At 44.4% G+C, this 24,472-nt stretch overlaps 1 protein-coding gene across 1 annotated transcript in view; it reads right to left on the minus strand.

Moving 5' to 3' along the window:
- Nucleotides 1–2,371: 2,371 nt before the first annotated feature.
- LOC117585292 (octopamine receptor beta-2R) overlaps nt 2,372–24,472 on the minus strand; it is a 43,936-nt gene continuing 21,835 nt past the window's right edge. The window contains exons 2-7 of the mRNA XM_034274720.1: nt 12,114–13,646; nt 8,264–8,362; nt 5,667–5,765; nt 5,224–5,582; nt 4,942–5,119; nt 2,372–4,694 (exon numbers count right to left, since the gene is read on the minus strand). Of these exons, the coding sequence (XP_034130611.1) occupies nt 4,373–4,694; nt 4,942–5,119; nt 5,224–5,582; nt 5,667–5,765; nt 8,264–8,362; nt 12,114–12,682 (1,626 nt within the window). The 5' untranslated portion in view covers nt 12,683–13,646 and the 3' untranslated portion in view covers nt 2,372–4,372. The remainder of the gene's footprint in view (nt 4,695–4,941; nt 5,120–5,223; nt 5,583–5,666; nt 5,766–8,263; nt 8,363–12,113; nt 13,647–24,472) is intronic.

A 24,472-nucleotide genomic window follows, 5' to 3' on the forward strand; every position in this document is an offset into this window, starting at 1 on the left:
TCTAAAAAAGATTTGTTACTTCAGCTCGTGTTCATGTCGTGCAAATCAGAAACAACAAAGGGGCAGGGCAACACAACATGCAACAGCAAAAGTGATGGCAACAACAGTAGCACTAGGACAGCACTCCCAGCTGACGAAAGCAATATGCCGGCTCTGACTACGACTCCGACTACGGGCACTGTGGGTACGCGGATGGGCGTGGGTCCGTACTCCGACGGAGCGCTTGTCAGAGCACATGTCAAAGTTATTAAAATTTCATAAAAATATACAGAAGAGACAGAATTTGATTTGCGATTGCTGTTGTGTCACCGACAGTTGTGTAGTCTCTGTCTAAGTGACGGACCGAGTGACTGACTGACTGATAAGGTGTAGGACTATTTGACGCTCATTGTGTGCCCTTAAATATTGAAATGCTGATGAGCCATAAGGCGAGTGCGGGGGCACTCATCAGCCAGTGGCCTCTGGCTGTGCCACCCGACGCGTGTCTGTCACTTGTCACGGCCAAATTGGTTCGTCTTATGAGCGATGAATGCCTCAATGGCATCGGGGATCATTCACATTCACTTGTGAGCATCGCAGCGCAGTGTCGTGGAGCTACTGTATCCTAGACATTTCATAAGATTCCCCTTTGACTTTGATGAATGAATTTTGGTTTTGACTTGCATTTATTATGCCAATCTCCAATGTGGTTTTTCACAGCTTAATATATCTGAGGATTATTCAGCTTCAGTAAATGCTAAATATAAATCTAGAGTCGACTTTCTGTTACCCATGGAATACATATGTTTGCCATCGATCGATATTTACTATTTGTTTAAAGCGATTGAATATATTTTTCTTGTCTATAATATCCAAATGGAACAATAGACATGAAATTGTTTTGAAATGTTGGCAATCAAGATCACATCCGTATATATTTAATCAGGTCAAAAACTCTTCCCTGTCCGCCTGTTAGCTACATTTGCACGAATGCCACATGCTCGTATGCTCTTTGAGTGCCGGGTAAAACATTTCAAAACGTGCAAAACCAAACGCGTTTAATCTTGATGATGCCAGGACACACAGCTAACAGCTTTACCATCTCCCCATACCATTTTTCAAATTGATTGATGTATTACGAGCTGAAAAAGTTAAACAAATTTATTTAATTTGACTCGCCGCCACACCAGAATTAATTCCCGCGCCATCCTGTCAATATATTTTTTTGTCGCGACAATATTTGAATTTTATATTTGCTACAACATTTTTATCAACGTTTGCAAAGTCCCTTTCAGACACAATTTTTTCTTTATGAGTTTTTAAAATGGTGAAAAAGTTGTGCCTGTGTGGGGCTAGCCCCAGCTTGGCAGGGGAACTTTTCGTTGTCGTGTCTGTCACCTTTTTGGTAAATAAATTTAATTTATAGCGCCCTATGAAATACCATAAACTTTTGCCTACAGGTGCGAGCGATTTAAGGCATTGAAATTGTGTGTCGTGCTCCAGACAGAAGCGGGTCTCATGACAAAGTACTTTCCAGGAGCAAAGTACAGAGCACCTCTGCCTTTGCCATTGGTACGGAGCCGTCATTGCTATGATGCCGGTTAAATTACACACACTCACACCCACACACATACCACACATACATTTGGCATTTGGCAAATAAAAATCACTCATTCGACGCGTGAGCCAAGGCATCCGACGGCTGCCAGGGCGGGGGCCTTTGTAAAAATTTGTAATTTGTCAGCCGAACCCGAGGCTTGACAGTTATTTAGAAGTTTACAACTGTCGCCGGCAGTAATCAGCTTTACTTCTCTGCTGATAATATGCTGTTAATGTACTTTTGCCCAACACTGTGGGAGTGGGTAATTTCGGTTTATTTACTTCCAGTTTGTCCAGAACTTTTCCCGAGATAAAGGGCATGACTGTTGGGTCAACAGGCAGTCGGGCCGACTACATTATTAAAAAATGTATTTGACCATTGGGTCAGATGGCAATCCCTGGGTTAAATAAAAGACAAACTGTTTGGCTAAATCTGTAGTTTTCATAAATTTATTCTGTTTTTTGCTTTGCTTTGCTGTATGTTTTCCAACTTGAAGTTCGTTATGTTGCTTTATAATACACATGAATTTCAGATTCACTTAGTTAGTGGCTTAGTTTGCCGTTTACTTGACTCTACTCGAGGCTAGATTTGCTTGTCAGTTTGGCTTAATACTAGATCCTATTGTACTCGTATTTTTTCACGGAAAATTGCACAGCAAACATACAAGAAAACAATGTAACAAAAAGTTTTGTTTGGTTTTTGGTTTGTTCAATAAATAACTTGCACACACACACACACACATATATACACAGGCAGGCATAGATACATACACACACATATACAAATATAATATTTTTTAGCTTTGGGTTTCTGTGGTTTATAAAAATATAACAAGTTCTTTGGAGATTCAATCGATTTGTGTGTTTTTGGGGGGCGGGGCGGGGTGCGTTCTGTTCAGCTTCTTGAGGAAAGTCATACATACTCGTAAAATAAATACTTACTATGATATATTTAACATTTATATAGACGTATATTTATTTATACACCCTACACACAGTACATAGCGAGCTTTGGCTCTTTCTTCTTTCATTTTGGTTTATTTGTTATTGTATTTTCTCTTTTCTGGGACTAGCATCGCAAATGATTAAGAATTTTTCTGCTTTTCCGACAACTATTAACAATTTTTTCTTTTTCTACATAAACGGATTTCCTCTGTTTCTGCTTATTTCTTTGTCATTTGGCTCAACTTGAGAAATGCTCTTGGCCTTCCGCTCTGTGGCCCGTTGAGGGTAAATCATAAATAGGTAAGTTATCCGAACTGTTGCTACAATAATTTTATGGACTCGTTATGGAGTACACAAAGTAGTACGCAAAAATGCTTTCTTTGTCTGCTTTATTTGCCTCATTTGCATTTCATGGTCGAATTTTGGTTACGGTTCCGGTTGCTTTTGGTTGGTGGAACGAACGATTATATATTGCACTAGTATGTTTGTATGTGGAACACTATTCAGCGTTGTGATTGGGCCGCAATTGCTGGAATCAAGTTGCTGACTTCAGAAGCAGTGCTCAAGCCTTGCCTTCCCAGGCTACACAGTCAACTTAATTCCAGGAACTGCAACGCAATTTCCTCTGATTCATCGTCACACTCTCTGGAACGAACACGCACTTTCACATTCAAATTTCAACACTTGCAAACGGAATAGGAAACGGAAACGAACTACGGATACACCTAATTTGGTTTTAGTCCCATAATCTGATATCGATGCACTTGACTATATGTTGGTTAATATTATGTTGGGTCTCGCTAGAGAGGTTCCTTTTGATTTCGACTGCCACTTGGTAACGCTAGAAATGTCTGATACAACTAGATATTTTCGCTATGTTTAATTTATATGTAGGCATATCTTTTGTTTAATTTATTTAATATTTTTCGAATTATTTTGAGCATTTCAATTCATGCGATTGTCGAAGATGGGTTTTAGCTTTGCTTTTGCTTCCATGACTTTGTTTGGTTTCTCTGAATTTAATTGCAGTTTTGTATGGTGAATGGTAAATCCTTTTATGCATATGCAGGATGAATATCTCCCATAAATGTGTAAATGTTTTGCGGTGTGTTAATTGGCACAGTTTTAGCATTAGCTCTTCTAGTTTGGTGTTCGTATTCGGTTCTGGATCTGGACCTACGGGTATAGCTCAGTGTGTTGCAGTGATTGCCATTTGAATATAGATTTTTCTTGTAATGTTTAACAAATTTCTGCTAGAAATGATTTTACAACCTTCACTTAATCTAGTCGTACAAAAATATTTAGTATTTACAACAAGATTTAACCGACACGAAATCATAAATAAACAAATTGTCCTACAGCTCTGTTCTCGGAGACGCCGAGTGGAAAACAATTTATGGAGTGCACCCTGTGGGAGTTCTGAGTTGGGGCCGAAATTAAATAGCACGCTCCAGTGCATGATTGATTAATGTCAACATTACGAGTGCATCAGGCCACGCCAACGCATATTAATTTTGCAAATTAATGGAAAATGTTAATTGCATTAAATGGATTCCTCCTCCGTTTCGCATTTCCCTTAAACGTGGCTGGAGGACGTCGAGGCAGCTGCATTGTTGTTTTTGTTCCATTTGTTGATGTACTCCATGGGTATTTCGATCTGTATCTCCTGCACATCGTCCCCCTTGCTGTCGAATGTGGGCCTGGCGCTGCCGCCGGCACCTGGTCGTTGACCGGCCCCTGCTCCGACTGAAGCTGCTGCAGTGCCTCCTGTGACCGCCAGGCGGGAGTCGCTCGCAGCCAGACGCTGCTGCTGCTGGGAAATCGGCGTCAGGAGCGCCTCGTTCCTGTATTATAAGTTGTCTACCATCTGAGACTGGCGGCGGTGCGAGGGCGTGGTCGAGTTGAGGTAACTCTCCGAGTAGACACTCTTGGCCCGCTGATCGTAGCGCAGGCTCGAGCGCCGAATGTCGATGTCCAGCGGCATGTGCGGGTCCTTCCACCAGTTGCAGAAGAGACAGAGCAGCGTGTTGCGGAAAGCCTCTCGGAAGTCGCGATTGAAGTAAGCGTAGATGAGCGGGTTCAGCGTGGAGTTGAAGTAGCCGATCCAGAAGAGTATGGACACCACAATATCCGGCACCTGGCAGGGGCCGCAGGTCATGGAGAGCGTGTACCTGTGCCGGCGAGAAGGGGGAAATGTACATAAATTCCTGATGCATAAGCGAGCTGGGGGGGGCTTTGCAAAAATGGGATTATGTGTGTGTGTATCCTCAGTGTGTGGGGAGGAGGAGGCTGACGGCAGCCAAAAAGCACAGCCTAAACAAAGGCAGACGACGGGTTGTGTGAGTAATATTTAATTATGCATGCGTGACATTAGATAAATTATGCCGCAAATCCCATGTCAGCAGTCCCGACACTCACCACAGGAAGAATGGCAGCCAGCAGAGGATGAAGGTGCCCATGATGATGCCCAGCGTGCGTGCGGCCTTGTGCTCCCGCTTCATTTTGATTAAGTGCTTGTCCTTAGTGGGGGTATGCTCCTGCTCGACCTCATGCAGTGTCAATGTTTTCGACGAGCCCGAGCCGCTCATTGCCTCACCTACACCACAGACAGAGAGAGAGAGAGAGAGAGAGAGAGAGAGGCATAGGGAGATGGTGTTGATAAATGCCCAATCTGATGGAGATGGTAATGTGAACTCTCACCTGAGGGCTGCATGGATGGGCGGTGCATCAACATGGCATTGCCGTGGCGCATCATCAACTGCTTCTCCTGTCGATTGGCCTCCCGGAATATGGCCAGGTAGGTGAAAATCATGATGGTGCACGGTATCCAGAATGAGATGGAACTCGAGATGATGGCATAGTACTTGTTAACCACAAATGCACACTGTTCCGGATTCTCCTTGACGAACACCTTGTGCTCGTCGGTCGTATACCAGCCAATGAAGATGGGCAGGAACGAGAGCAGGGCCGGTGATATCCACGTGTTCAGCAGCATAATGCCCACAACGCGTTTCGTCATGCTAATCGGATACTTGAGCGGCTTTACAATCGCATAGTATCTGCAAAACGGGCAACAAAAGGAGAGTTACGGCCACCGGTCCATTGCAGCAATGGCTTCTGCCTGTGGCAGCAACTGTAATTACCTATCCACGGATATGCAGCATAAATGCAAAATGCTCGCTGTCGAGAAGTACACATCGAGACTGTTCCACAAATCGCACAGGAAGGGGCTGAAGTTCCAGCTGAAAGAGTTCAATTAACGGAGAACATCAGTATCACACAATGATTACTCAATAATCCCAGCATCCAAAAGGTTATATGTACCCCATTCCCATTCCCCGCAGTGTATCTTATTATCCAATGCATGATTTGGCAATTTCCCTTCTCTTTGTGATGATTCATTTCTGCCTTTTACTTTTCTTGCTGTTTATAAATACTTTTATGAAGTCATCGCAGGCAGCAGCTCAAGTATTTTCCACCAGATATTCCATTTGAATTTTAAATCACTTCCAACAAAGTGAAAGTTGTGCACAGAAAGACTGCGTCTGCAGTTGACTGTCGCTCGCCAACTTGCCCCAAAATGTAGGCTGGGGCATACCCCAAGCGATTGCCAGTATCAGGCTTGGGATCAGACTGCGAGTCCCACTGCCAGTCTCCTTCTTTTGGTTATCAGACCGCCTGATTTATGTGTTTATCGATTTCATCTTAGCTTCGGTTGCCAGGTGACATTGCCCCTGAACTGAACTGAATTGAACTGAACTGCCACTGTGGCTGTGGAGAGCCAAATTAAAAGCTTAAATGCACCGTGAGACCGAAAATAGGCCATGGGGCTTGTGTGCGGAGGAGACTGACGGGGCGGGGCTGCATGAAAAACTCATTAAAACTTGCGTCGCCCTTGGTTGCCACTCTGGTTGGGCTCGAGCCTTAACTTGGGGCTTTCGCTTGGGCTTGGGCCTTTTTTCGCTTCCCAGTTGGCCAGAAGGCAGTGAAATTTATTATCGGGCGCCCCGTTTGGCATCAGTTTCAAAAACTTTTTGACTATTCAGAGAAACTGTGTGAGCATGAGCATGCCAGCAGCGTTTTGCCTGCCCCAACCTGGTCGGCTCTGTTCTGTTCCGGCCCGGCCGGGCGTGGTCTGGTCTGTGCTTTGGGCGTAGGCGTGTTTGGTTTTGCACTCCACTCCAGGGCTGCCATTCTTTGTTGCATGGAGGGTATGCTCTGTATGCTCTGTCATGAATTGACGCTTAAGCCAGGCAGGGTCGTGAAGTGAGTGCTGCAATGGCAATGGCAATGGCGGTGGCGATGGCGATGACGATGAGATGGCAGTGGCAACGATGCCGCGGGCAAAGTAGCGTCAATTATGCAACTAGCGACTGTGAAGGTGAAATTGCTAATGAATGCCAAGTGGAGGCGGCTCTGCGGCTGCCTGGCCGTCTGGATGGGCTGCCAGCCCTGGCCTGGCCTGGCCTGCCAGGAAAATGGGCGACAACAACTGCGGCCAATGCCAATTTATATGCAACTCTCGTGGCCAAGTGCCTGCCGACTGAAGTTTTCGGCCTGGCAGCAAGTGCACACATTATGGACGCCCTGCCGCTTGCCTTGCCCCCACCACCTCATCATCATCATTATCATCATCATCATCAGTGGCACGCTCATCGTTGCCTTCATCATTGTCGCTGGCAATGACATTGCAAACATTTGCATTGGTGGGCGCCTGGGCGCCGAAGTCGGGCTTTAAGCGAGGCCTTTAAATCAGCGTCCATGCATAATTAACTGAACGGAGCCAGCCCCGCCGCCTGCACTTGGCATCGCACAACCGCCGTTACATCTGCGTGTTCACATACGAGTTTAGTCCCATATCGCCAGGCACCCACAGACAGTCATAGTCGGACTGGTGGACGGTCGGAGGGCAGGACGTGTGGCGTGAAGGATGTGACCATGTCACATTCTGACGGGTTTTGTCCCTTACAATAGCATTTCAAAGTTGTCGGTGCTTCGTCTCTGTATGTGTGAGACCCATTTAAATATATCTACCTATAGAAAGGGTATATCAGGCATCAGAATTAAGACTTTGTCTAGTGGGTAATGGGTCTATTATAAGTCTTGTTTAATAAGGTTTAAGGTAACCTTTAAACTGTCTTCAATGCACTTTTTCAAGCTTCTCCCAACATTATTGCATATTAATCTCCATGTCCAGCTAAAGGGTATCCCAAAGTCCACTCTTTCTCCTCTATTTTTTGTGTGCATCTCACTTGCTAGTTTTTCTTCTTCACATTTTAATTCTTGAACACAAAAGCACGCACATGGCCATAGTGGAGGGGGAGATGACTTTCTTCATTTGCATTTCCACACACAACCGCACACTCACACACACACAGGCACACGTACACCCCCTGATAGCCTCGTAGCCCCCATAGCCACATGGATATACACTCTCACACAGACAAAGACATTCAGAGAAGCATAAATAAACGTTGCTTTCATTTTTCAGGGATTTTTGTGTTTCGGTTGTTTGTTCTGCAACTGCCACGCCCTGTAGCAGCCCTAGACCCAGCACCCACCATGCCACACCTCCGTGACCACCCCATTGAGGGTGCCTGATGCCTCGTGCCTCCCCTTTTGGATGGCTGGCATTTTGTTTGGCACTGCCTTTAGTTGCAGCTGTAATTTTTGCAACAGTTTTGCTTACTTTTGTTGCACAGCCGAGGCTTTGAGGGTATATTTTTGCTGTTGTACTTACCGTCCAGTTACTTGCACACTAAAGTTAAATGTCATGGCCATAATAGCGACCATTATATCAGCCATGGCTAAGGAAACTACAAAGTAATTCGTTATAACTCTGCAAAGAGAAGATGAGGAGAGAGAAAGATGTTAGCAATCAGAGCACAGTATCAGGCAATACCAATGGAAAGGCGGGGACAATCATGCCCCCGGGTGGGCTAATCAAGATATTGTATGAGTGAGTGCGTGAAGAGTGCATTTGGGATATATGTTTGTATCTACAGTAGATGTGCATGTGTCTGTCTGCATGTCCCATTTATCTGTGAATGGGATGCTAACTGAGGTGGTTTTTCTTTTGTGTCAGTTGACAGTTTGGACCCTCATGCCAACAGAGTGGGTGATGCATTCTGATGCCAGCATGGGGTATAATTGAAAAGCCAGTCAAGAATTGCAAACGATGGCGAACCGTTTCCACCATGGGAATGGACGAAACCCAATGGAGGGACAATGGACAGCCAGAGAGAAGGCTGCGTGCGGTTGCCCCCCAATCGTCAGGGTAAACGTTTGCCCCAGCTTATACCTATTTTGTTATTTAAATTAAGCTTTACTTCGTGTGCAATTAAATGGCTCTTGTCAATTAGAGTTGGCTTTCCGGCTCCAAAGCAAACTCCTCTAATCGGATGTTTTTGAGCAGCTCTTGTAATCCCTTAAATTTCGCACTCATCTCTGAACATTTAAGACATTAATATTTTACTTTACACAAAGTTTAACCTCATCTTTTAGTAATTTAAATTTGTGCTTTCGGTACCCCCCACTCTGGAAAATAACCTGCTTGCAACGCTACTTTATCCTTCAAGTACAATGTGCCCTGGGCTAGCGCTTAAATAACTTTCAACGCCTTGGACGTTAATTGCAACAAATCGACGCCAATTTGCGAATGTTGCGCCATTAGTCAGCCCCCCTCCGCTCGGCATCGTAGTAGTTGAACTCGGGTAATAATTTGCCTGCCATTTAAATTTAAGAAAAATACCTAAAAGAAGCAGCTGCTCATGTTGGCCAAGAGCGGAAACAGTTGCCGAGCATCGTTCAAGTGCGTTAATGAGCCTTCGCCCGCACCTCCACCTCCGAATCTACCTCTACCCCAGTCTCAATGTAATGGCAAATGAACGCTACATATTCCGCAACATACATATAGATATATACTTGTACACTCATAGATAGATGCTCTTTGCTGCGGCTCATCTTGGGGCGGGCCAACAACAAAAAATATGTACGAAATTTTATTGTTTGCCATAGAACATTTTAAATTTATGCTGTCATAAAAACCATAAGCTGCCTTAATTGCCAAAGTTGTTGCCGCGCGGTGAGTGTTGTTGTCGTTCTTCCGCTCGTTCCCTTTCCCCCGCTCGTGCCACTGATACTTTCCCTTGTTTTTGCCCCAGCACAACCCGCCTGCGTCCCTGCCTGCCACTCGCCATGGTTGCATGCATTTTGTTTTTGTTCTATTTTCTCTTTGAGCTACATGCTCGCAGTGTTTAATTGTCATTTCTTTCGTTTCTATGTATGTGTAGAGCGTTTTTTCCACATTTTTATTCCACTGCCTCGCTTCACGCTGCGTATGCGTAATTTGTGCAGCCCAGAACAATAGGGAATTTGTGCAGAGCTGCTCGAAGGCTGACCATACAGATGGAGCTTGCTAGGCTACTCTTGGGATTTTTGTGAAACATTTTCAGAAATTAATTATTCCCAGGATTCAGGGCCTCCACGGAGACCCATACTCTTTCCTTTCGGCGTTTCCCCCACTCATTATCACAGCAACATCATCATTATCTTGATCGTCATCATTAGTTGGGGGACTGACTCTGGAACTGGTACGGGGGCAGGGTCTGGGTGTGGGTCTGGGTCTGGAGCGGGGCACCTGGATCCACTGACACGCAAGTCACTTAAAAAATAAAACGCTTCTCATTAGCAGCAAAAGCAGCAGCAGAAAAAGAAGTAAACCTAAGCGACTTCCAACCTTAATTATGCCTTGCCTCCGCCCTTTTTTTTCATTATAATTTTGTAGCTTCTTTTTTCAGCCATTTTGCAAAGTTTGTTTGTTTCGCCTTTTGGCTTCATTGCCCCTCGCAAACTTCAGTTAAGAGCATTTCAAGTTTCTTCGTTTGCTGTGTGAACATTCTTTGTAGACCGTTTAATAAAATGAAAAGACCGAAGGCGATACACCGACTATAATTTACCCGCTCTGATAGCTCGTTCCGAGATGAGATCGAATTGGAATTTCCAAAGTAAAGTTTTTTATGGTATATTTTGTATCTATATTGTTTTGAGTCGAAAGCACATAAACAGGACTCCCCTGTTATCTCCGTAACGAGGGTACAGTCAAAATCGGAGTCAAAAGCCTGGAGAGAAGCTTTGATTGCCTCGAAGTTGATGAGAGGATGGGCCAGAGACAGCGGCTTTATGAAGCGCTAAATTGATTTGCCTGCCAGTTATTAAGGCATAACTAAAAAATATTAACGAACGAGGGCCAGTCGACGTCCCATCATTTATCACTTGAAAGTTTGTTATGATATTGTGCGCTTCTCTATAAACGGTGGGCGAAGGACGCCGTTCAGCCACCATTCCGCCCCATCAGTTGACAGCGCAAGTAACGAGGACGCCCCGAGATTTTGAACTGTGTTTGTGTACTTGTGTATGTCTTACGTATTTGCGGCAAATTTAGAGATAAGAAATGTTGAATGTGAAGGTTTATTTGTTTATTATTGAGGCCTAGCGACGATCCAGTCGTCAAATATGGCAAATTGTATTCATAAAAACATTCCGATCTGCGTAGGTTTACGAAATAAATGCCAAAGAAATAAAAAAGTATAAGTTGAAAAGTTTTTTGAATGGGGAGAAATATTTATTAAAATTCTTGAAATACTTTGGAGAAAAATAAATCAAGGCTCTACGGCCAAACACTTAAAAATTGAATTAATAATAATAATTAAAATCAGTGGCCAGTACTGATTTAAATCAGTTAATTTATTTGACAAATTCGTGTTCGATGTAAATCTCTAGCTGCATTTAATGGAAATTATTTTTCCCAAATTAAATCATGAACAAAGCTTCCAATTAAGAACCCCTAATATGCAAATTGGATGATTAAAAAAGTCATAAAAGTTAATTTGTCATTACAATAATGCATTTCGGATCTTTTGTTGTCTGTCACAGAGCAGAGACTAGTGAAGGGTGAGTAAAGCAGTTAAATGGATTGCACGAAACGGCAAAAAATGGGCGGGTAGCCCCGTACGGAAACGCAGGATAGAAGAAAACTGTGACGCTCAATTATGAGCTAAATAAATAAGGGGCAAGGAATCTGCATAAAACACGGACGACGCAATGACAGGGCAGAACGAGAACAAAACGATAAGCAGCCAACGGCCATGGGGCATGCCCCAGCAGCACGGGCTATGGGGAATGGTGGCACGGAGCACAGAGAGCACGCGGACGTGCATGAATTTTATGCAAAGTTGACGAAAATCGCGCAAGGAAAGCGAAAAGCTTTGTAATTTTTTAAAGTGTTACGAACGGAACTGGGAGCGGCACATGGAGGCAGCTCTGTAAATTGGCAATCAAGACAACCCCGGGACCAGGACGCTGGAGGGTGCACGAGGATGCGGGTGCTGGAAGGAGCTGAAGCAGTTTTATGCAAATTACAAAAGAATTACACGGAGAGAGAACAGCTCTAATTGCTTTTTCACAGATAATTAGAATGCGTGGGCCATGTTGCTGAAGCTGCAAGTGGTTGACGGGGAGTGCGGCAAATGTGGGTGAGTGGGGGTGTAGAATGAAAAGGATTATGGAAAAGAGTTATTACGTATACGCACCTTAATTTTCTAACACGCATCACAGAAATAATAACAAGCAGATTGCCGCATATGGCCGCTATGATGATCAGCAGCATGACGAATGCCTTGAACAGCCAGAAGACACTGTCCAGCCAGTCCTCATCCTCGGCTAGTGTGGCCAAAGAGGAACCGGCGTCCAGCAGGCCACTGCTCTCGTTGAAAAGCGTGGCCGCCAGTTGTGTGGCATTCAGTAAGTGCTGCGTAGGCGGGACTGTGGGCGTGGAAGTGCCCTGCAGTGGCAGTGCAACGGGCTCTGTATCGGCGGCAGGCCCGGACAGTGCGCTCGTTGTGTGCAGCAGGGCCGCGGTGGTCAGGACCGTAGCCGTCACTCTAGCCAGGCTCCAGCCTGGACTATTGCCCTGGGGAATCGTTGTGCTTCGCTGTGGCTGTGGCTGTGTCTGTGGCTGTGGCTCCTCCTGCGCTGGCTGGCTGCCACAGCAGCAGCGTCTCTTGCGTATCCTTGTGGCACTGGTGCGATGCCTCTGCCGCGGCATGTTGACGGAGGCTGCTGCCGTCGACAGCTCGCCAAGATCGGGGCACAACAACATGAGTCGGGATCTGGGTCGGAGTGGAGCCTGAGCTTGAGTCTATTTTGATGACTTTTCTTGGGGCTTATTGGTTTTTCTCTTCTTTGGTTGGTTAGGTGGCCACAACTTGTAACTTGGTTACTCTGACACTTTGTTTTCTTTCGGGATTTTGCTTAACTTTTTAGCACTTGGCCTGAGGCCTGCGGGGGTCGGACTCTGGCGCGTTTCACGTTAATTCGCTGGGCAGGCAACACCTACGCGAACACCTGCAGGAGCACCGACAACGACCACAGGGACAGGGAGAGCGACCGCCATTTGAAATTCACGACACGCGTAGCGCCGGCGACGTTGAAACCAAAACTGAAACGGCCACCGCAACGGAAATTGATTCGCGAAAGTGGCCCGGACCCCGGACTGTGTTGGCCACGACAACGTCGTCGCAGTCCCAGTCGCAGTAGCAGTCGTCGGTGTCGTCGCCGACGTCAACGTCCAACGTGGCTGTCCTTGCCAGCCAAAGCCGCCCACTCACTGGCTAATGGCCTCGTTGTCGCTGCTGCTGCTGCTGCTGCTGCTGTTGCTTTTGGCCGCTGCTGATGATGGAGGCTGGCTGGCTGGCTGGATTGGATTGGATTGGGCGCCTGGCTATTTACTGTGCGGCTTCTGTTTTTGTATTTGTAGTTGATGCCACTGTTGCTGTTGCTGCTGCTGCTCGTTGATTGGGTTTTTTTCTAGCTCCAAGCGGCTGCTTTTTAATTTTGTTCATTTTTTGCTGCCGCGGCTGATGCGGGGGCCGCCCTGCTCGGTTCTTGTTCTTGCCGCTTCTGCTGCTACTGCTGGTGCCACCGAAAATTCGTTGATTTCTTTTGGTTTTATTTTTAACATTTCTTTGGCTTCAAAATTATTTTTAGTTTGCTTCAACCAAGTGCTTCTTGTACTCTGCTTCCACTAATTCAAATATTGTTATTCGATGTTATGTTTTCTGGAACTGTGCCACAAAATTATGCACAAAGCATACAACAACAACGAAAAAACACCACCAAAAATCAGTGCGGGAGAAAACATGAGTTCGATTTGCTTAAGCTCATTGGTTGCCCCGATTATAATCACTTTTGCATATTACTCTGCCTGTTTCTACTGATGCTTCTGGCTGTTGTATCGATTCGAGTCAATATTTGTTTATTTACTGACGCAAAAGTTGAGTTCTTGATGGGGATTTTGATGTTGTGCGTGTTTTGTAGGATTTTATGCAGAACTGGCAGGGTGTCTGAATCGGGGCGTGTGTCTAGGCTCAACTGGGAACTCTTCTAGCATTGATTTTACCGTTTTCAGTCATTCAAACTTTAATTAAAACATCCATTTATTTTCCCAAAACTAGAAATGGAACCTACCCTGCCTTTGGTAAAGAACAGAGTGATTTTGTATACGATTTTTATTTTAAATTCAAAGCCTAAGGCTGGACAGTTAGTTTGTAATATTCAAAAAGTGCTAGTAGGGTTTCCCAGCCCTAAGCTCCCACCCTGCCCCAAAATGCCACACCCTGTAGAAACCTAATGATTTATATGACAACAGCTGGTCGAAAGAATGTCACTCGCTTCGAATGCCTTTTAGCATACAGCCGCCATATCTACTATATCTATATTTCTATAGCTAAATATTTCTCTCTGGTCAGTCTGCCGCCTGGCCCCTGTAGTCCCTGCCCCATGCCTCATGCCGACAACTAAGTAGGGGGAAAATGTCCTAATGCTACTTTTTTGCTGGCTCTTAGGCCGCGGGCGGTGGTGGGATGCCTTAGATATACATGTATACAAATCTATATATATGGGATAGAGAAGATAGAAAATGACTATGCTTATATGCTAGTCTATATATTTATTCATTTTGATGAATATTTATTTATATATTGTATGTACGAGTGTTTTTTCCCCGAATTTATTTCCTGATGATGTTTTATTTTCATGTTCCCACACGCTTTCAACGCTCGCTCGCTCGCATTTTGGCTGACTTTTGGATGTTGTTGTTTTAAGTGTATTTTGTGTTGTATTATTTTTTAGTTTCTTAATTTTCATAATTGTTTTTGTTGCTGCTACAACAGATTGGTCACTCGAATTTTGGCGGCCACGATCCCTAAATTAGACCAGACGTTTGTTACTCGCGTCGCGGATTTAACTTTTTATTTCCAACATTTCCAACGACAAATTTTCGAGTTGATTTGTGCGTTTTGGTTCTCGGTGTCGGGTTCTTAATGTTCTCACATTGCACGTGTGTGCGAATAGATTGTTAATTAAAAGGGGAGAAAGTGTCCGCACATTGAAATGAAGTCGACCCGTTTGAGCGAAAACATATGTTAAAGGGTTGACGGGTCTGCCACACCCTGGCGCTTGTCCAAGTTGGGAAACTGCAAAGAACATAGAGAAAAAGTGGAAATAAATATACAAGTATTCAAAATAGAAATAAGGAATTATTTAAGCATGCATAAATATTAAAGAACAACAACAGCGAACGTTGCTGACTATATATTTTGCATAATATTTATATTATAAGTGAAAGACAGAGGCTTTTTTTCTTGAATGTTCCCGCTCATCAAAGGGGCGTGTGTTGCCATCCTTCTTCCTTTCATTTTAATTTTAATATTTATAATTTTATATCGTGCCAGAGGCAACACTTTGGTGCGCCACGAAGTCGTGTGGGTGTATAATTAATTTTGTGGCAAAACGAATTTCTATCAATTTTATGTATAAATAGATGAGAATTTGATTTTATTAATGGGTGCCCAAGTACTCGAGCACGGTGGAATGGTGTGTCGATAGCATCATCATGCTATGAAATCATGCCCATAGAGAATTTGTCAGCAGGAGGCGGAATCGCAGAAGGTTAGCGGATGAGCGACAAGCGATGACAGTCGTTCGGGAGCGGAAGCAACATCCATGGATGTATCCATGGGATGCGCAGCTGTCGCACGTGTATCTTTGTATCTGCATCCGTGTATTCGTGTATTCTCCGACTATTTCCATCGTGCAGTTAGCGCCTGACACATCAACAATCAACGGCAGCATTAGCCCCGGCCCAATGCCAATGTTAATGTCATGAAAATCATTTTTTAAATTCAATTTCTACAATTTACATATAGTTGTCGCTGTTCTATGTGTCGCTGTTCCTACTCTTGGCATTGGACGGCCTCGCCGGCCGCTCTTCTGGGTTGCTGTAGCCAAATTGTTGCCAAATTACGCGCAGCCGGACTTGTGTGCGACACGAATGTGTGGGAGAAACATCAATGAACCAGCTGCAACCAGCCCCCAATCCAGTGCATGTACAACGACCGACATCTCTTTTCTTGGGATCTTTTCTGGCCCCAATCCACTATTTCAGGAAACATTGTGTCCACGGCTAATTAAGCGCAACACACTTTCCAGCACTTGTCGGCCCTGGTGTGGCCACATGGGGCAGCAACAAAGAACTTTCGTGCATGCTCTATCTTGCTTAAAGTTTTAATTAATCAACTTGCATTTATTTGTATTTAATAAACAAAAGTTTTCATTTTACACGCGCAAAGAGCTGGCTCTCTCCTTTTTACCGACGAAAATGCTAGCATGTTGCTTCTTATTTGCTGTTGGCAAATTGCCACGCCTCCACACATTGTCCCGCCTCGTCGTGATGCTGTGCCACACACCTGAGCTGCAACGAATTGCTTTCAGTTCTCTGTTCTGTTTGCAACAGTCTTTTGCCTCGTGCAAATTGCCTTCGTTTAATTCCATTCCCTGAAAATTGTATTCCATCTCAGTTTCTCTTTGCCAAAATGAGATGCCATCTGTCTGGCAGAAGAATTAAAAGGCAAACAAATTGAAGCTTCAATTTTAAAGAATTTTCAATCCAAAAATAATGTTTATCTCTGCAGGGAGGAAAACATATTGCAAAAATACTTTGCGGAAGGAGCTCCCAAGATGGGAGATGGGAAAGCCTAATTTTAATTGACTGTAAATTCTTGCAGCATTCCCAAGCATATTCATCTACTGGCTGCTATATGCTAATATAGGTCTGTTTATTTCAGGGCAGGTCTATTCTTGGCTTAAATCCATTGCCAAAACAGCGACTCTAACGCATTGGAACTGCACCAATTCTATTTTTTAGAATAACAAAATCTTTGAATACATTTCGGTTCTTGTGGATCACAAATATTGAAAGCAGTAATTTGGGTAAAGTTTTTATATAAATTCAAAAAGTTTTTAGCCATAAGAACATTTCTGTAGTGAAAAACATTTCCCGTTTCCCTCACAAGAGAAATCCCTCAAAGACGAAAACACAGTAAAAAATGATCAGTTTTATGTATTTCGACGGATTTAATGAGCTGGAAGTGCACCCATTTAAATGTTTTCAATCTAAAACTTTTTGTGTTTGTAATTTATTGAGTTTATTGAGTTAGCAGAGCATGCTCCTAAATTGCGATGATGCATGGATACGAATACGAAATACATACATAAAAATGTATTAAAAACAAAACCCATTTCATTCAATTGCTTGCGTCAGTCTGCTGGACAAATATAAAGAGCTCTTCCAATGATTCTGCAGGTTTTTTTATGGGCTTTGTAAAAAGCATTTTAATTAAATTATAACTTTTCTTCTTCTGCTGGTTTGTTTGTCCTTTATTTTGTGAAATTATTTGTGTTGACAAGGTGCTTGACTGGAAAAATAGCCCATCAGAAGTCGCGGTAGAAAAACAGGTGAAACAACATTCGAGTGTCGGAAAAATGTGCATAAATTGTGCACTGATAAAAGGCGATTTATTTTGATGGAAACATCATCAGCGGCAGCATTCGCATTCGCATCCACATGCCCCGTCACTGCAGTCACTGACACACTTGAACTCTTAATGGAATCCCCGTCCAATTTTGTCACGCTGCCTGCAAATAAATCACATGAATAAAGCCCGTCACAGGGGGCCCCCGTCCCAGTCGCAGTCCCAGTCCCAGTCCCTGGCTGCGTGCCCCATTTCTATATGCGTTTGCCTATACTTTTACATATTTAATTTTCGCTTTCTACAGTGCAAATCCAGCCGATACACATACACATTGAGAGTCGGAGAAGCTTTTCAATTTCGAGTTCCATAGATAAATATGCCATGCTGCCAACTGTAAACGATTTCGAACGAAGAGACAGACACAGAGGAAGAGACAGTGACTGAGGCAGTGGTGGTGGCGGGGGCGGATAAAGGGACGCCTAAGGCGTTGCGATTTTATTGCCCGTAAAGTAGGCAGCCATGAAATAGGAGTCGTACAAGTCCAGGGTCCGGAGACGGGACTGCGTCTGTGACTGGGGTCCGGGACATACAGCGAAACACGAGCGGCCATTTAAAAGCCATTGTAGCTACATTCACAAAGTCCACACAATGAAAAACGAAACTTGGCTAAATAGACGGCAAAAAATACGCGCCGATTGATGCCCCATTGTGGTGGGAATGTATGGGAGATGAGGATGTGGATGTGGATGTGGATGCTGCTCCTACTGGGACTCTGAAGGATAAGCCATACAAAACAAATGTCAAAGTCAACACCCAAACCAAAGCAAACACACAAACACTCGCAGAAGCCATCGCTCCCCTCCATTTCCACTTAACTTGCAACTGGGGAAAGCTGCTTCAATGGAATAAAGGGAACAATCGGAAGGAGGTGGAGGTTGAATCTCATTCGTAGGGATGTATAGATCGATTGCCTCGATAGTTTGGCAACCAGCAGGCCACTTCAACTCTAATATGCTCTACAGAACTCTCCCCAATGCAAGCTCCCAGAGATGCAAGGACGAGGGCATTCCCGATTCATTGTGTCTTGAATGGCTGTCATGTTTCAGCATCAACCCCATTACCAATAACGGCCCCAATGATTGCTTAAAGTCCTTGGTAAAGTCATTCGATTGAAGGGCATTCCAGATTCGTTGTGGCCTTCTCCAATGTCTCCCTCGTGCCATGGGACCACTCGAGATTGTCGAGTAGAACGTCGAGTGGCGCAGCGATTAATGAAAATTGCTTAATAAGCATTATTGTCTTACTGGCATTAAATTATTTAGAGAAAGATCCAAGGGGAGAGTAGCAATGTTGTCATTGTCGTTACACCCCGGCAACAATCTGCCATTGTTCTCTAAAGAGTTGGCGCACCATTATCAGCTCCCTCTCCCTCCACCCCCGCTCACACATCTGACCAAAGTCTGCTAATTGATTAGAACAGATGAGGAAACAGTTGAGATACCCGCAGTCGAGATACAAGCACGGCGGAGGGAAACGATAGAGCAAACATTGAAAGCCAAGAAGCGCTCTTCCTCCCCGGTTCCGTCTATCTACTCTGCTGTCTCATCCTTTTACAGCTGGCAGCATCTCGTACATCTCTTCCTGCTTCCAGGAAGAACTGCTGACTGCCTGCCTCGCTTCCGTTTGTCATTTCCAGCCTTTGCTGCCTCTGACAGCAAACTGTCAGAACTTCGCAACACTGATTGACGAACGCACGGATGTAGCTCCATCCCATGGCCGCGTATCCCTCTGCTCTGCTGTCCGTGCCCATCTGCGATAGATGACTCAATGTATCTGACTCCACTTGCCGTTCTATCCTTATCATTCCAATGCCAGGGGTCAGAGCTTAATGAGCGCTTGTCTAGCATTGACAGTCGACCTAAGTGCCTTTGAGTTGGCTATGTCCCGGTCTTGGATTTTACTTGAAATTCCCTCGATTTCTGCAATTGATACCTCATGGTTATCCATAGCCTAAATCTGTCCATCAGTTGGAGGCAAAGGCAATCAGTATTTATTTATATTATATTTAACTGACTGATGAATGCACAATGCATTGCCTTTTTATTGGTGTGTTCTTTATGTGACTTAAATCAGATTTGATCTGAATTGAAACACCGTAACAGAGGTCAGAGCTGAGCTAAATTAATCAAAATATTTTTGTTTTCCTTTCATCAGAGATACAGTTGGTTGATTTACCCCCAAAACCACCCGTTTCCCCACTCCCTTCCACAAGCACGCACGATAGGATGAGTCATAAATCTTGTCATTAATCTGTCCGGGATTCGTCTAAAGCGTGAAGCAGGTGAGACAGGAGTGTTTTCCTGCAGATATCCTTAAATTGATGATGCTCCATTGAGTTTCAAAGTGCAGCCAGCTAAAGACCGAGAAAAATCAGTTATGCGCATCAAATTAATAGACCCTTTTAGACTGTGAGAGAAAAACAGAGTGAAGCTCAAGAATTTAAACACGGCATGTTTTACGAGAACTCTGGAGCACTCCTATTTTGTGAGCGGTACCTAATGGTAGCTGCAGCTGCCAGAGACTCCCAGGTCGTGGCATTTCCTAAAAGGATTCCCTGTTTCCCAGCCACACAGCTCATGCATATTCAGGCGGGTGGCACATCCGAATCCGTTCCACCCATCAGCCTGGCTTTACAAATGACTCATGCATCGTTTTCAATTTCAATTCGATTTTCTGTTGCTCGGCCTGGCTGAGCTCCTCGGGCGCCATTTTGCACGTAGGGAAAGGCTAGGTTCTTGCTAGTCGAGTCAAAAAGTGAAAATGCATATGACAAGCGCCTGCAGTTGCAGTTCCAAAGACTTCCGAGCACCAGCACCTGGCACCTGGCCCCTCCGTCTGACTTTCCGGGCTTGTGCTGTCTGTGAATTTGGGAAAACAGACAGCCAACAGAACAAGGTCTTGCCTTCGCTCGGCTTGGGGGCTTATATGTGAAATTAAAGCCCTGATATGAAACACACTCGAGCTGCTTGGCATTCTTATGTTGCCCCACACAGCTGGCATCAAATTATGGCCCAAGACGGGCCAAGTGAAGGCCAGGCAAATAAGGTTATCAAATAATTCCGCCAACGCCAACGCAGACCATGCCCGGCCCAATCCGCAGCCCCAGAAATGCTGAGAATGTGGAAGATGAACATGGAGGAGCCGAGCAGAGCTCCAATTTAGCTTCTGAATGGGAATTGGGTCGCCTGAAAGTATGCAAAGTATTTTTTTGGCAATACTACTGCTGGGAACATCCCACTTTATGACTGGGGCAACAGAAAAATATTGTTAAAAAAATGCGACTGCGACCATTGCCGAACGAATACGGAGATGCCGAAAACTAAACCAACTTTTGAGCCGCCGCCCATAATCCAGGCAATAAAAAAGCAGCAGAAAAATAAAATAAATTCTGGATTGTAGATGTTCATGCATACCCGTACATATGTACATTTGAACATACATAATCAAAAGCAATGAATTTATATTTTTTCATATTATAATTTATGGGGCGCATTTCGCTAAATCTACGAGACAGCCGGCGAAGGCCATGCCACACCCCATATCCCATATAAATACACTACATAGCCCACACCCACGAGTTTCCACGCGGGCTTTTCACATTCCACGCGTGGCTAGCGCTCTTCCACTGCTTCTGCGTTTTCATTATTAAAAAATTTGTGTGCGCTGGCATTTTCATTGCGTTCATTGGGTCGTGTTTTGGTCGCACTCATTCTGTCACTGTTTTTTGTGTTTTTGGCTTTCCTTTTTTTTTTGGGTTTTTCCGCTTTTGAAATACGAATAAAGTGCTCGAATCCAGATAGCGAAGAAGTACGTTCCCCTGCATCACAGCTTTGACAAAGTTAAATGAACGAAATGGGCCAGTGTGGAGGTGTGGCAGTAGCGGGTACAAAACCCTTTGGCCCTGGCACCGGACAGCCCTTTGAGAGCTGTAAAAGCTAGAGCTTTTCGAAGTTTAACTAAATAAAATGCATAGAATATGATTAAATATGCAGCTTTGCTGCATTCTGACACGAGATTTAGTTAACGCAAAGCAAACATTTGATCACTTTAGGGATAGTATGACCAAGCCTTAATTACAAACGAGAAACGAACTTTAAAGGAATCGTAGGGTGAATCTTTAAATGTATTCTAGTCCATACCCTTACTGAGTCTGTATACAGATTCATAAAATCAAATCAGATTGGTTAACATAACTTTAAATTCAAAGCGAACTTTATTGGAATCTAAGCAAAATCTATACTCATCCACGAGACCACTGAAGCACCAAGGCACGGACCCCCAAGGGCGGACCACAATGAGCATAGTGGAGACTCGTAAAAGCATTGGCAGAATGGCAAGTTTGCTTTTCTCTCGTGGCATGCGCGGTCGCTTTCGCAATTATGCATTGAAATTGGAATAAATATTTATGGAAGAATCGGACCACTGGGCAGCATCGGGGAAAAAGCAGCTGGATTTCATGTGGTTAGTTGGTCTGCGGGGCTAAGGGAGTCTGGGTTGGTGGGTTGGTGGTTCGACCCTCAGTCGTACAATGCATGACAATTAGATGCAAATGCCGGTTGAGGCTGCCCAGGAGATCTCTTGAGATTTCGTTGCCAATTTGAAGAGTGGGAGACTTCTGCTTGAAAATGTTGTGCGGCCTCCTCAAATCCTTTGCTAATGGCGAGTGCCTGTCCCTGGCTTGGTTGAATGATCTAAATCATCGAAAACTTTGAATTTTAAGCAGCTTATAGAAATGTGGGTTGGGAAGAAAGCAGCAGATGGGTACTCACATGCCTACGAGTTTTGTGTGTGTATCTGAAGTAGCTGATGTAGTTGAATGAAAGCGGATTAGTTGGAAACCACTCGAACGCACACAGAGAATACCAACGCACAGAAAGGGAGAGGGGGGGGGAGAGAAGAGAGGACAAAATGCGGCCAAACAATTAGGGAAATCCTTTTCCTATGCTTGGCTAAATTTTAATTTTTGCGCATAAATTCTATTATGGCTTGCCAGTTTTGTGGAGCAAACCGCAAAAGCTGTTGCATAAACTAGCAGACAACCCCTAATACACACACAAACACACACACACACACACACATAGTCGCTGAGCATATGTGAAAACACACAGAAACAGTGCCGCATAGTCTGGCCCCTAAATGGAGTAGGTCGCCCCCGTCAGTACAGCGATGAGCGATGAGCATCAGATGTGAGCTTTGACGGTTATTCAATTTACCTCGCAAATGGCTAGAAAATCTTGTGCCATGTGGGATGGGTGTGTGGGTGTACTCAGCGGTCAGTGAATTAACAGCTTAAACAATTACTTAAATAAACATGCCGTAAAATTAGTTGAGGTCTCTGCTCTCTCTCACCATCTGGCTTGCTGCAGATGGGCAAACTCATAAACACAATAGACCAGCAGGATGTCCACCATGATGGCACAAAAAGGCAATGCAATTATACTAAAACTGCACTCAGATTCAACACACAGCCACACCAGGGATAGACTGAAACAAAGTTGGCAGACAAATAATTCTAAAAGCATTTCAACAAAATGCAATGTGGCCCTGACAAGGCCATTTCGGAATGGAAAAGCGGCTCATGGCTATGCCTAACCAAATCTGTCGGCGGCTGCATGTCTCTCAAAATGGGAACTTTACGATACTGTTTGTGGAACTGTAACTACATATACGATTATTGTGTGCATATATCGACTCGAACTCGAAACAAGCCCTGTGGCAACTTGTCCAAAACCGAATGTGAACACGAGCCTGTGTTGTGTGCTGTAATTTATTAACTTTTGGTGTAGAATAGGTCCCAGTTTTCAAGTGCCCCTTCCCACAGTATCCACGTGTATTGTTTGTAATCAAGTGGCCCCTGTGCTCCAAATGAAATAACAAGAGTAACTACAAACAACAACATGGCCAAAAGTGATTTCATCTATGCAATAGTCCACACAATTTTACCAGCTTGTCGTTAGACAGTTTTGAATACCCCGGGATTCGTATGCTCACGGGAAGTGTTGTATTCGTGCAATTGAGTATCTCAATATTGAGTATTAAATATATAAATATATTCAGCAGATACATTTTTGTATCCTTACTTGGTCATTCGGCAGGTTCACCATAAAAAGACCCAAATAAAGGGTATCTTAGTGTCGAGGTTTCGAGTAAAGCTTTGCTAACTGTTGTTTTCGTAGCGCCATAATGACATAAAAAGTTAAACAAAACTCTTTACAGAAATTAAAGTTCATGGAAATGAACATGAAAATACAACTTCAGTCCCTGGTTTCCCTTTTGCCTCGCTCATTTGGCTGCTGATGCTGGTGAAAGTGACGGCTTATGGCAGGGAAACCGATTTGGATTTGTGCCAAACGCAAGTGCCCCAGACAAGAGACTGCAACACAGCATTTGGGCGAGGGAAATCTGCCCTTTGCATATGGGTAAGAGATTACCCGTGGTGGGGAGACCCATCGATGCTGGCTTAGACCCGGCTTACTTCACTAATTGGCAGCAGCTCAAAAGAACCAACGACAGGCAACAGACAACAGGAAGGAGAAAGAAGGAAGCAATCAAAGCTCAGAGCTAGATTCGTTTGTTGCTCGATTGACATCAATTGGCAATGACTTGGGCAGTGGAGCGAGAAGCCGAAAAACGCCTGATTAGAGGCTCATTGAAGATCCATAAAAGCCATGGGTAGAGGGCAGCTCCTCCTCCCCAACTTGCATAATCAGCGTAATTTTTATGTGCCAAACGACCCACACAAACGGTGAGTCATAAAAGCAGGCTTTGGCATCAGGTGGGCTCCGACCCCCAAATGTCATGGCTGCTTGAAATGCAATTTAGATGAACGGGAAACGTATTTGCCTTGCGGGAGCAATCAGAATGGGAGCTCCGCAAAAACACATCCGTCCCATCCCTTCTCTACTTGTATGAGGAATGAAAGAACAGTCATATTGAAAAACTGCTCCCTGCCCCAATTGATGCTGCTGCTGCTGCTGCTGCTGTGCGTTGTCAGCACTTCTAAATTCATTTGGCGAAAC

The sequence above is a fragment of the Drosophila guanche genome, unplaced genomic scaffold, assembly GCF_900245975.1.
Source record: "Drosophila guanche unplaced genomic scaffold, DGUA_6, whole genome shotgun sequence".
Classification (NCBI taxonomy): domain Eukaryota; kingdom Metazoa; phylum Arthropoda; class Insecta; order Diptera; family Drosophilidae; genus Drosophila; species Drosophila guanche.